At 37.2% G+C, this 14,409-nt stretch overlaps 1 protein-coding gene and 1 pseudogene across 3 annotated transcripts in view; one reads left to right on the forward strand and one right to left on the reverse strand.

The window, feature by feature from the left end:
• The window catches only part of LOC136343068 (phospholipid-transporting ATPase VD), a 45,175-nt gene that overhangs the window by 18,294 nt on the left and 12,472 nt on the right, over positions 1-14,409 (forward strand). Inside the window, exon 1 of one of the 3 annotated variants that reach the window (XM_066289450.1) lies at positions 13,254-13,312. The exons of the other annotated variants lie outside the window; for them this stretch is intronic. Coding sequence (XP_066145547.1) covers positions 13,269-13,312 — 44 coding nt within the window. The 5' untranslated portion in view covers positions 13,254-13,268. Of the gene's footprint in view, positions 1-13,253; positions 13,313-14,409 lie in introns of those variants that run through there. 3 annotated transcript variants of the gene reach the window in all.
• Positions 1,385-2,394, reverse strand: LOC136343077 (histone-lysine N-methyltransferase SETMAR-like; annotated as a pseudogene).

Here is a 14,409-nt window from a genome sequence, read left to right on the forward strand (position 1 = left end):
CAGGAAAGGTGAAGAAACCATTGTTGATCAAACATCGAAAGTTTCTTCACTTGAATTTTGCAAAAAAAGTATAAACACTACACAGGATAAATGTCGGATAACGTGTTTTAGTTTGACAAATACAAAATTAATAAATTAGCGTCAAGTGAAAAAGTTTAGATTTATAAAGGAAAGAAAGTGTTCGAATTCGAACAGTTCTACCAAATGTAAAATTTGGTGGTAGGTAGATGATGATCTGGAGTTGCATGACATCAAGTGGTGTTGGAGTGCTTCATTGCATCCGAAGATGGGTGCCGGCTGAGGATCACGTCAACACTCTCGAACACAGTTTGCGAAGATCCTTAGAAAAATGGGGGAAATCCATCGACGAGGTTCTTTTTCAGCACGACAATGACCCCTAACATACTGCCAGAGTCACCAAACAGTGGCTGGCTGATCGTGGTTTGAATAACATAAAATGGCCCCCACGGTGTCTTGACCTCGATCCAACAGAGCACTTGTGGGGAATACCAAAACGATCTTTAGCCGGTTCTGCAGGGGACGCTTCAGATTTCACGCAACTTTCGGAAAAAACACGAGTTGGATGGAACCTCATCGGTCCAGAACCGTGCAGAAATCTCATGAGAAGTATGTCCACGAGGATCCAAGCGGTTTTGAAAACCAAAGGAGGACATACCAAATGTTTAAGGACGGGAGTCACGTAATTGTCCATCCTCGGTACTTTTTTACACTATATAATATATCATGCTGAAGTGTAAATTTAATTTTTCTAGCGTTATTATTTTTGGTTAAGCTAAATAAAATTATAAAAATAAGTTTACTTGAACTCCTATAATTTTCGCTAAGCACACAATCAAATAACTCAACGTGTACGTATATGGTGACTCCCTGAATATTGGGACACTTACACTTACTTTTTTTTGTGTATAGCAATAATGAAAATAAACAATTAGGAAACGGGACTTTAGTAATGTTTTGTATTAGTTTTTTGCTTGTGGTGAAATAATTCCTGAAATGCTACAAAATGTTTGAAAAGAAGTTGAATAAAGACTTTATTATTGAATGGAAATAAATGGGTCGCAATTCGGACACTTAATTAAATAAAACATTATTAATTAAAAAAAAAATCGATTTATTTCACCGATGGTTTAATACGGTTTTTACAGCATTTAAAGGCGGGGCAAAAAAATCAGCATACTTGTAAGGAGAATTGAAATACTTTTGATTTGATGTGCCATTTAAGATGCCTCAATCTTAACGTATCTCGGAGTTTTCCGAAGAAAAAAATTCCATTCGAGACATTAGGTCGTGTAGTATGAAATGAGTAGAATTGAACTGTAACTTTAGTCATTTTTTTTTCATATGAAATGTTTTTATTGTCAAAATATGCACCACCATTATCAATACACTTCTGCCATTTAACGGGAAGTTCATTGATTCCCCTGCTGTAAAAGCCTGCAGGCCGGGAGTCGATAAACTCGTGGAAGGCAACTTTGACAGCCTCGTCGGAGTTGAATGTTTTCCCTACCAAGAAGTTATCCAAATTTTGAAAGAAGTGGTAATCAGTGAGTGCTAAGTCGGGTGAATACGGTGGATGACGAAGAGTTTCCAATTCCAACTCCTGTAGCTTGGCCGAGGTGTCTTGTGCGGTGTGTGGCCGAGCGTTGTCGCGCAACAATAGCGGTGCGCTTCGATTGACTAATCTTGACTGCTTAACCGTCAGTTGCCTCATCATTTCGGTCAGTTGTCGGCAGTAGACATCAGCCGTAATCGATTCACCAGGTTTCATGAAGCTGTGATGGATGACACCTACGTTGGACCACCAAACGGACACCATAAGCTTTTTTTGATTAAGATTTTTTTTCGCACAATGTTTTGGTGGTTCATCTTGTCCAACCACTGCGATGAACGTCTGGTATTGTCATATAGGATCCATTTCTCATCACAAGTAACAATCAGATTCAAAAATGAATCGTTATTATGCCGGCACAACAAAGAAACACAAGCTTCGAGACGTCGTTCTTTCAGTATGTCGCTCAACTCATGCGGTACTCACTTGTCCAGCTTCTTCACCTCACCAATTTCAGCCAAATGAGTCAATATTGTTTTTTTGGTTACACTGAATATTAGCGAAAATTCGAACGCACTTTGACGTGGATTCGCTTCCACCATGGCTTTCAGATGATCGTTATCCACTTGAGTTTCAGGTCGTCCACGTGGTTCATTTGTCGGGTCAAAATTGCCAGAACGAAATTTCATGAACCAACGAGATACCGTTTGCTGTGAAGCGACTTCAGTACCAAACACATCGTTAATATTGCGAGCCGTCTGAGCTGTTGTGGTTCCACGGTGGAACTCATATTTCATTAACACACGAATTTCACTATTTTGCATGGCTGCACAAAAATTTTTATAAAAATTAAAGTTTTCAATAATTTTTAACACTTCAAAACTCCGATCGAAAGAGGAAGAATGTGGCATTTCGAGAATCTACTCATTTCATACTACACGACCTAATGTTACGGGTGGACTATTTCAAATGGGCCACCCTGTAGAATAGAACATGCGAAAAAAAATCGCAAAGTACCTGAAATTCAAAAATAACAATTATCAAACAATAATAAACTACAGATATAGGCGCATTGTTAATTTTTTATTTCTGATGTACTACGTCCATCATCATACGTTGGTAATATACTCGGCATAGACAGATTTCAGTACCGATTTTCGGAAACGTGTAAACCTGTATAAACAAACTTTCACCCCTTTGTAACAACTAGAGTTTCAGTTTAACTATGTTTCGTTAAACCGGTCAAATTACGATACTCCGATAAAGGATCGATATCGCTATTCATCTAAGTGTCTCGCTTTAAAGAAGATAGATAAGAAGTTGGTCGATAATTGCCTCTCAGCCGTAGTACGCCTATGTGTGTTACCTCTGAGTTTTAGTACTTAAAAATTTTGTAATATTTGTAAATCCTCGCTTTGTTGAATTGTTGCGTTGATGTGTATTTCCTTGATCGAGTTCTTCACTTTTCTAAACCTGATCGAGGTGCGTCATTTAACAGTGACATGAACTAGTTCACAATTTGTTCTCAAGTTTGCTGTTCCAAGATCCATTAATTACAGTGGCGGACAAAAGATGGAATATTTTAAATCCGTCATAGTTTTATATCAAAATAGTTGATTATTGAAAAATAAACATATTATACATAAACCCAAGTATATGTTCAACAATATTATAAGCAAAAACAAATAAGGTCATTTCTGCAGGCTGTCCCAGTTGTAAAGGTGGTCAATTCAACTACGTATTCTACTTTGAAAAATACGCGTAGTTTGCCATATAAATTATATACCAAAAATGATTCGTTGCATAAGTACGTGGTGTTAAAGTTTTATTAAAAAATCACGAATTCTTGAATATGCCCGAAACCGCTTGAGACATTTTAATGAAATTTTGTTGAGTTTGACAGTCTTTGCAACGTCTTTTTGGTTGTAGCCATCACGTGACATTTGAACTCTTGAATTTCGAAAATCCTCCGAAAAATACTTTTTCTTTGATAAATTTCGTATGAAATGCACCACACAATCGGAGTGAATAACTGATAGTGCGCTCATACACAACAGCACTACATGGTATTCCATCCTTTCGTCCAACAAAAAAAAAATAAAAACTTTTTAAAAACAACATTTCTGAGCTAAATATTGTACGGTAGATTTAGGAACATATCTGTATCTTATCAACAAGTTTTGAAGACGAAAACAAACGTGATCACCAAGAAAATGTCGTTTTGAAAAATATCCCATACTTTTGTCGGCAACTGTACATATTCGACATGGCTGCAACAAAGAAGCGAAATGGAACGGAAGGCGAAAATCGTGAGTTTAAAATTAAATGAACTGGATGGTTCGCGTATATGCGAACTACAAATTGGCCATCAACTGTCTTATTTCTCAAGAGACAAATTAACTTATAAAACGAAGTCAATTTTAGAGAGACTCTTTACGACCAAATATGCGTCATTTGACAGTAAATGTCTCGCCAGCGACAAGAGGAAGAAAGCAGTCGAGGCACTTCAGAAGAGTCAAGTTAAATCAAGTTTCGCATTTAATTTTTGTAGCCCAAGAGGTAGCTGAGAGGAGCAAACCATATACAGGCGGTGAATACATTAAAAATTGCTTTCTAAATGCATCCGAAGTGTTGGTCCGGAATTTTAAGGACAGGGCGGAAGTGATTTGAAAAATCACCGCCGTTTGCTAAAGAGTAAAAGACAGAACATTCAGGATGGCTTTGAATGTAACCAATCAGCAAATCAGATATCTTAAATTAGTTTCAGCATTGTCAATGTCTGTTCATGGAGCTTGACAAATGACAACATTGAGAAGCTTGATGCATGACATGACACAGCGCAAATGTCATTTTTTATTCAATTTTTCGATTTTTATCCCAAAAAAAAAACCTTTAAGGCTGTTGTCACGGGAAGGTCGAACACGTAGCGAGGATATCGCAATTGTCGTCCATTGAATGTACGGAGAAATATCATATTCCTCTGGATAAAGTTGTTCCCATTTCAGCAGAGGGGCCAAAAGGAGTGACCAGGGTGAAAAAACGTTTTGGTTCCATTTTGAACGAAGAAAATGATCACGAGCGACCAATTCATCAGGAACCACTTGGTGTGCACGCGTTTCCAGAAGATGTTTGCAATGTTACGGAATTGTGGTCAAAGCTTTTTATCATCGCCAGTATAAAGAATTTTTATTTGAGACGAGAGTCAATATGCAGATCGTCTGATCTATAATAAGGTTCGTTGGCTTTCAGGCGGAAACGTTTTAAAGCAGTTTCCTGCTTTTCTGCTTAAAAAAGATGTTGATTATTCAGACCTAAAGGACGATCAGTGAATCTAAAAATTTTCTTTTATAGTAGACTTCACGTCTTATCTAATTAATCTTAATCGCAAACTACATGGAAGAGGAAACGCAATTTTTTCGACATTGAAAGAAGTTATTTTGTTTGAAAATAAATTATTTCTTTTCGCTAACGATTTCAGAGAAAAAACACTGTTTCATTTTCCGAACCTGTTGAAACATCGCCAAGGAAGTAACTCAGTAATTGATACAAACTATTTTAAAATCGTAAATTTAAATACGAAGGAAGCTTCTCTATGGAGCTTTCAAGAATTTAAAAATAACATGGCTGCTTCAGCCTTTATTACAAAAGCTCTAAATGCTGACGTAAGATGATTGATCGTTTTCCTCTCTGATATTGGGATTGTTGTTTTTGAAATGCAATTAATTACTATTTTTAAAAAACAAAAAAATTATTAAGTCAAAAGTTTGAACGCTACATTTGTTCAAATGGAAAAATAAAAAAATAATAAATGTGGCCATGGTTCACAACAAGAGTGTGCCGCTTTAAAAAACATGGAAAAAGAAGACATTTCAACGTTGGGTCTACCGGCAAGTTCTGTCCGATAATCTCGTTGCAAGTTTAAACGTGTATGCGCATACTCTTTTGAGCCGTATATGGCCGCGTTTCCTTTTAACTGCATGTATGTACATGTTTCCTTCGAAGTTAACTACAGTGAAGATATCTTCTAATGGCGTTTTTAAGCTAGACGCGATCGTGAAAACACTGTCACTAATAAAGTTCATTTGAGGCTCTGTATGTTGTATCAATTCCAACAGGAATAGAAATGCTACCGAAGCGTGACCAAATTTAGTGAAAGTTTTTGGAAGAGATGCTGTTTCAGAAAGAACATGTGGGAGATGATTCGAAAAATTTGAAGCAGGTTGATCTCGTTCTTAGTGATGAGGCACGCTCTGGGCGGCCATCTCTGATCGATGACGATATTGTAAAGATCATGACACGCCAAGATCCCTTTCTAACAACATCGGAGGTCGCGGAGAAACCTAGCTGAGCTCAACAAACCATTTCGGACTACGTTCGAAGCTAGGATTGGTCTATAAATATTCCAGATGGGTGCCTCTTGAGTTAAGTGAAAATAATTTGCATGGCCGCATCGTCATATGCACATCTCTGCTGGCTCGGATCGAAATCGAACCTTTCTTGGAGAGTATGATGACTGGTGATGAACAGTGGATTACATATGAAAACGTTGTAGGGAAAAGAGCTTACTGTAATCCCGGACAACTTACCCTTCCGCTCCTAAATCTGGATTGAGCCTTAAAAAGAGAATGCTGTGTATATGATGGGACATGTAAGGACCAATCTATTACGAGCTTTTGAAACCCCACGAAAAACTCCATTTGGAGAAATACTGTTGGCAATTGGTTGAGTTAAAGAGAGCACTCCAAGAAAAGCGACCGGGAATGTTCAACAGGAAGCCAATCATATTGCACCACGACAATGCCAGACCACAAGCAGCTTTGACGACTCGCCAGAAAATCGCAGAGCCAGGCTGGGAAATTCTTTCGCATCCGCCATACTCCCCAGACCTTACACCCTCCGATTTTCCCTTGTTCCTCTTTTTGGAAAATTTTTTGGCGGGAAAAAAGCTCAAAAATGAAGAAGATGTCAGTGATGTTGAGTTTTTCGTCTCCGAAGACAGGGCGTTCTTCAAAAATGGAATTTACAAATTGCCGTCACGCTGGCAAGAAGTCGTAAACAATAATGGAAATTATATCGTTAGATGGATCAAAAACTGTATAATTTTCTTTTTCTTTGTAAACGGACAGAGCTTTCCGTTAAACCTAATATTTAAAACCTGGAAATAGTGTTTCTAACTCGTATGATCAGGTAAAAAAAATTAGCGTTTCTTGCTCTTTCTTTGGACCAACAGTCTTTTTCACGCATAAACCTTATCAAAAGTAAATTGAGAAATCGACTTATTCGAATCATGCTTAAAATTCAAAACAAGTACATACAAACCAGATTTATATGAACTTTTCAAGGAATTGCAAGGTCATTGTTCACATTAAAAGTATGTTTAGTTATTTTGAACATTATTGAATTAAATATGAGAATTTACTGCTGGACATGCTCTTTTTATTGAACATCATGTTCTATGGAAACAACTCTATAGTCATTAGGGGTTGTCGTAGTCCAGTAGTGTACCAACATTGAATTACATGGATATGGTTATTTGACATTATACAATTCAAAGAGTGTTAGATAACAATGTCACACAGTTCAGAATTGATCCGTTACTGTACTTGGAAAATCCCCAGTGTTGTGTTAATATTTTATTTTATCCTATTTTTACTTGAATGTAAAACATACTTTTGATCATAACTATGATTGCTGTTGTTCGTACATTTGTTTTTGTTTAATGTCGGTAGTTTAAATTAAGTCCTAAAAACATGGCTGTTAAAAAGAAATTTGCCTTTCATAAAATCTGAATCGTCACAGTGCTGATTTTTAGTTCTTTTGACTGATGAGTTTGCTGATCACTGGTCTAACGAATAGATTAAACCTTCGTGTGGCAATTCGCCCAAATATTCTGCTTCTCACGGCACGGCGGCATCCGGATTTTCCAAAATTTTCAACAAGTTCTGAGGTTTGTTCAGTTGGTCCACCACTTCCCGATTTTCGTTGAACACTGTCAGCCTCACGAATTACACTGCGTGACATAGAAAAGAGAACACCCCGTGAAAATGGTTTCATTTAAACAATTTTTGATACGCATATTTGTATGCGGGAACATAAACGATTAAATTTGCGGCCATATTTATCAATGAATGTACGGGTCATCACGAATTTGAGTTTTTTTGCCTACAAAAGTTGCAATAAATTATCAACAATATGACTGCAAATTATTATTTATTGGTGTATAGTGTGTTTTTAATTAAATATGCCTAGACTCAGCAATCAGCGAAATTTTCATCAATTGAGCGAGTTTGAGAGAGGTCGATTAGTGGCTCTATGGGTGGCTGGTCGGTCATTAAGCGAAATCGCCATTAGATCGAACCGTAATGTAAACACTAGAGTGAGGTGTTGGGAGGCATGGTTCCAAGAAGAGCAAACAGGCAGAAGTACTGGACGATCCCGGAGAATTACTGAAACCCAAGATTGCCGCCTTCGCACTGTGGCCCTAAGAGGCAGGTTCGTCTCGTCGAGGACGCTGGCGGATCAGTGGTTTGCTGAATATGGAAGGCCCATTGGGATTCGAACCATTTATCGCCGAATAAGTTTTGCACTGGTTTCCTACCATCCCTACCTTGTGTTACACCCCACCTTAAATCATCGTTAAAATTGATTGCAGTGGTGGCTAAAACGGATGCATTGGAATCTGGAATGTGATAATATCGTGTTTAGTGACGAATCCAGATTTTCTTTGAGTGTGCATGATGGCCGGGCAATAGTACCAAGAAGACGAGATTCTCAGTTTACAACATAGAGACATGTCTATCAGACTGTTGGGGTAATGGTTTAGGGTAGCAAGTGATTTTTGCTTTTCATTGGAAGCAGTATGACAGCCCAACGATACATCCAAGAATTCCCGGAACCCCATTTCGTGCCTTATCTGAAAAATTTTGTTAATCCGGTTTCCCAGCAAGATAATGCACGACCACATGTGACGAGGGTGACTACGGACTACTTTCAACAAAATGCAATCAATTTGCTACCTTGGCCAACATAGCAACACATTTTTTTATACCAGTGAATATAAGAGGAGATAATACATTCCTTTTTTCTGACAATTAAAGGTAGTTCAATAAAGGATGTATATACAGGATGACGCAGTAGTCCCTTCGATATTAACGAAAATTTAAATCAATTTTAGAAGTTGCGATAATTATGGCCAATACTGTATATTATGACGTCTTTGATTTCTTTGAGAAATTCTTAACATATTTCATATAACATATCCATGATTAAACTTAGCGTTTTTCGAAAAAAACAAAAACAAAAAATAGAAATAACGGTAAAAATGTTAACCCTTAGAAAATAACCGCACGAACTGCTGGAATCTAATGTATTAAATGTGCGAACTGTGCCCCGTTGGCTTAACCCCAACCTGAACTAACCTGACAGCGGACAAGCCGCAATTCAAGTTCCTCAAGAACTTTTCTTATCATTTGGGGAGGTACGTGTTTGTTGAGCTTCTTGAGCAATTTTACTTTTTAACTCTTCTATGTGGTTGAGCTTAGTTGAATACATTATACGTTTCAGATAACCCCATAAAAAAATCTATATGAGTGAGGTCAGGCGATCCAGCAGGCCACTCTAATGGCCCTCCGTCGTGGCCCTCCCTCGGCCAATCAGTCGACTGTATTATTATTATTATTGCATGGGTGTGTTACACGAAACATGGTCAGAATTTCTCAAAGTCAAAAACATCATAACATACATGGTGTACCATAAGAAAAAAAAATGAAAAACTGTGTTTTATTTACTACTAGGATATAGTTGGATAACTGGATAACCCCGGATATAGGTCTGTTACGTGACAAAAATGCACCACTAAAGACAATATTTACTTTGTTCCGGCATTTTCATGGAAAATATTTCCTTCGATTTTTTACCAATTTGTATAAAACTTTTGGTCCCCTATGTAAAATTCTTCCATATTTTTTATTCTTATAGCATTCCAAAGCGATGTCCAGCATCAACAACGACAATTCTCTGTTCTCGGCAATGCTTAGTTTTAAAGCCCTTTTTCTCCACCAACAAGAAAAACACTGTAACTGGAATACAGTGACCACGACGGCATGACGCCACCCCTCAAAGGCCAACACAATACAATGTCGTTTTAGCGTGTGCAGATCTTATCAAAAATTTATTTTAGTTACGTTCGTTTCCTGAATACCGCAATATGACGTCAAGGGAAATTGGGAGAAAGTTGCAATCAACATGATGCAAATATTTGCACGTTTAGTTATGATTAACGGATTGTAATAGCGATTACGTTGTATTACATTTACTTGAAATTTGGGTAAGTTTGTCCAAGTCAAGGCAAAAGGAAAAACATACAAAGTGTTGTAAAACAACTTCCGTCGATTTACCAGTTTGGTAAGCGCACTGGCGAGGGCGAGGACGGATTCTGTCTAACCCTCCTACGGGCACTACTCCTGGACAACCTTGGTCGCTCTGTCCCTATAAAGGGTGTAAATGAAATTGGGGAACATACATATACATTTTAAGCACTAATTTTACATTTAAAGATACGAAGAGAAGTTGTCGGCAAAAGCGTCCTAAGGGAGCTGCGGCCCTTCGAAGGGGGCTCCCAAGAAATGCGAAATGGCGTGCGGAACTACATTTACTGAACATATTGCTGTATCCTTTTATTTATTTTTTTATGCGTATATTTCTTGTCTAATATTTCATAGAAAAGGTACTCTGAATAAATTATCGTAGGACGAACAGTTTAAGAAATTCGCCGGTTTAAAGGGAACTTTATCTTTAAATGGTCTCGTAAGTGAAGTGTTCGATGGGGTTCAGGTCTGGCGACTGAGACGGCCACTTTAATATATTAATGCTGTTTTCTAAAAACCAATTATTCACAAGCCGTGAAGAGTGTTTCGGATCGTTATCCTGTTGATTTCGGCAGATGAGGAGCATTTCCACCTCGGCCCATGATAACATCCTACTTTCTAAAATATCCCGTCGAACAAACCGATCCATAATATTGTCAATTTTCATAAGGGGGCCAACTACGTTCCCTTTTATGCAACTTTGATTTTTTTTTAAATTATTTATTTTCAAAAAAATGCAGTCATAGAATGGTGTTGCTACACAGGATACTTAATGACTAAAATTACACGTCCACTAGGATGATTATTTATATAAAATAAATGCTGTCTTCGCAAACACGTGTAACGCATGTTATGATGTTTATACAAAGACAATGGGTCTTTGTTGGAGAGTCTTATAACTGGCCGACTTCAGACCTCAAAAAACATTTCCACACTATGATACTGCCGTCATCATGTTTTATCGTTGGTTTCTGGTATCTAATATCGAATCTTTAGCCCACTGGTTTTCTAATATACGTTTTCCCGCCTGAATTAAGGATGTTAAACTTGGATTCATCGCTCCAGAGAACTGTATTTCATTTTTGCGAAGACCAAGTTTAATGTCCATTTGCAAATTCAGTTCGCGCCTTTCAGTTTCTCTTTGAAATAAGAGATTTCTTAAGAGTTCTCTCCATAAGACCAACAGCGCATAATCGACGTATTACCGTACTGATTGTGATGTTTACATTGTATTTCTCGCATATTCTTGCCTAATTTATCGCACGCCTTACGGAGATTCTCAAGTGATAAACGTCTAATGCATTTGTTGATGTTCAGGGTGGTTTTCTTGGGACGTTCCGCTTTTTCTCGAGTTTTCACCTTGTCCACCAGTTTAAATTTTCTCAATGTTTCAGACACGCCACTTTCGTTGGTTAGTAAATTTTTTGCAATAACATTTTGCTTTAAACCTTCAATTTCACAATCTTTTCGCGTAATTTCTCTAAGAAATACCTATTCTTACCCGTTTGTGCAGACGTTTAGAGACACAAAAGAAGAAAACTGCGGCAGTTATTGGCTCCAATCTACTAGTAACGCTTATTTTTCCATACTTTTGTAGGAGATATATACAGGGTGAGTCGGGAGGATCGTGCCAAACTTCAGGAGCGTGTTGTACATGAAAAATAAATGTAAAAAAACTCAAATGTTGTTATCCGATTTTCGTTTGTTTACAAGTTATAGCGTAAATAAAATTAAAACATAAAATTAAAAAAATTTATAAATTTCATAAGAAATTCCATAAATGAACGTTTGGATATCATAGTAAATGTTCAAAAATATTGCCATTAACTTCTAAACATTGTCGGCTTCGTCTATGAAGAGCATTCGGTGCGCTCCTGATTGTTTCATGTCTTTCTTTAATGGCAGCTGCAGCATTTCTAATGCGTTGAATTAGGGCATCTTGAGTGTCCACTTTTACTCTGTACACTTCAGTTTTAAACCAACCCCACAAACAATAGTCTAGTGGTGTTAGGTCTGGAGACCTTGGAGGCCAACTAATATATCCACCACGACCAATCCAACGTATTAATTTATGGAATTTATATGAAATTTATAAATTTTTTTAATTTTATGTTTTAATTTTATTTACGCCATAACTTGTAAACAAACGAAAATCGGATAACAACGTTTGAGTTTTTTTACATTTATTTTTCATGTACAACACGCTCCTGAAGTTCGGCACGATCCTCCCGACTCACCCTGTATATAATAAAAATAAAACATATTTATAGCGAAAAATAGATGTCGGCTTCCCAAAAATGTGAACACCTTTAAAAAAGGTTCAATCGATAAAAAACATCTAATGTAATAATATAATTAAATTAGTCCTTCTTCAATCCAACAAATATTCAGGGTGTCCCAAATAACGGGAGTTCGATGGGGATTGTGGAAGCGGTAAGAGACACAAGGTGGCTTAAATTAGAAATAAGATGCGCATTGTTGTGCCCATTCATAAAATAATCCAAAAATTAAAAATATGTACAGGGGTTGTCAAAATATGTGCAAAACACTGAAAATAGTTTGAGTAAATTCTACGAAATTTGGCAGTTCCGCATTACTAACAACTGCCGATCGAATTGGGTTTCAGAATTTTTCCAAGCTTTCTAGATTTCGAGAAATTATATTCCACCTTGTTATTTCTTACGGTCGCCATATTTGATTTTGGTGGCCTCGAATAGACCATAAAAAAAGCTTTTTAACCGTGTATCACCAAAGTGCCCTTTGGCCTACCAAAGTAGAAAAAATAAACGACAACATTTCACCTTAGTAGGCTTCGAAACAAATGCTACGTTTTATAATCAAAAGGCACCACTAGATGCTAGTGTTGCCATGGATACTTTCGTGACATGCAATAAACAAATATGCACTGTTATTGTATTTTAGGTCAGTTTTCATTCTTTTAAAGTTATTTTTATCAGTTTTACACTTTCGTCCGGCAAATATTTTCAAGTAATAAAATCATGGAACGCTTTTAAAATCAAGAAAAGCTGGAGTTTAATGACTGCTATGTTTTGAGTGAAATAAATGCTGGTAAAGCTCAAAAGAATCTCCAGATGCAACCAGAGAGGCGTCATCCTGGGTACGAAAATTTTAATAGGTTTCAGCAGGACGGAGCGCCACCACATAACTGATTAGTTGTTGCACAAAGCGTATGAAAATAATTCGGTTGGAAATCGAGGACCCGTCAGTCGCCCAGCGCGCTCCCCAGACTTGATACCTCTCGATTTTTTTTGTTTGAGGTTACGTAAAAGATGAGGTTTACTGCAGATACTGCGATACAGTAGTATAATTAGATGCTGCAGTTGTACGAACTATTCAAGAAATACATCCAGACAAGGTAAAAAGTGCTTGTATGTCCATTGTTAAGCGCTATAGAATTTGTGTTAACCGTAACAGAGGAATATTTGAACATTTTTTTATAGTTATTAGAATTAGTAAGTCCTACTCATAGCAAATGAAGGTATCTATTCATTCATTGTGTTCCTTTGTTAATTTTGGTAAAATTTATGGAATTATAATTGCGTTAATATTAAAGTACATATTAAGTTTTTATTGTCTCATTAAACAGAAAATATGATACATTAGTACTCTTTGAATAGTACAAAGCATAGAACTTGTTTCTAAGGTGAAATGATGCTTTTGTTTATTTTTTCTACTTTGGTAGGTCCAAGGACACCTTTGTGATGTATGGTTGAAAAGCTTTTTTTATTGTCCATTCGACGCCATCAAAATCCAATATAACGGACACAGGAAATAACAAAGTTGGATATAATTTCTCATAATCTAGAAGATCTGGAAAAACTCTAAAGATGCCATTCGATTGGCAGTTGTTAGTAATTCAGAAGCGCCAAATTTCCTGGAATTTGCTCAAACGGTGTTCTCAGAATTTATAATTTTCGAAAATCACAGTTTTCAGCTTTTTACTTATATTGTGACAACCCCATTGTACATATTTTCAATTTTCTGAACGGACAGGAAAAAAACACATTTTTTTCTAATTTGAACCACCTTGTGCCTCTTACCATTTCCACAATCCCCATGGAATTCACTCTTTTAGGGACACCCTGTACACAATACGAATTAAAAATATTTCCACACTTTTGGCTGCAAATGTAACCGCACCTAGTTCCGCGCGCCATTTCACATTTACCGAAGGCCACCTTCGAGGGGCCGTAGCTCCTTGAAAAGACTTTTGAAGACTCGTGTTTATACCAATTTTTCTTCACATGTTCAAGTGTAAAATCGGTTCTCAAAATATGTCCCCCTATTTAATTTACACCCGATGTAGTGAGTGGAAGGATAGGCCCATGCGGGCGACATAACAGTACTAATAAGGAATCGACCAAACAGCTGCATCTCCTGCACTATTCAGGAGGTGCTGGATGTATCGTGCAGGTGCTGCGAATAGGGAAAGATGACAACTAGATCCAGGAA

Source organism: Euwallacea fornicatus, chromosome 13 (assembly GCF_040115645.1).
Source record: "Euwallacea fornicatus isolate EFF26 chromosome 13, ASM4011564v1, whole genome shotgun sequence".
In the NCBI taxonomy this organism is placed as follows: domain Eukaryota; kingdom Metazoa; phylum Arthropoda; class Insecta; order Coleoptera; family Curculionidae; genus Euwallacea; species Euwallacea fornicatus.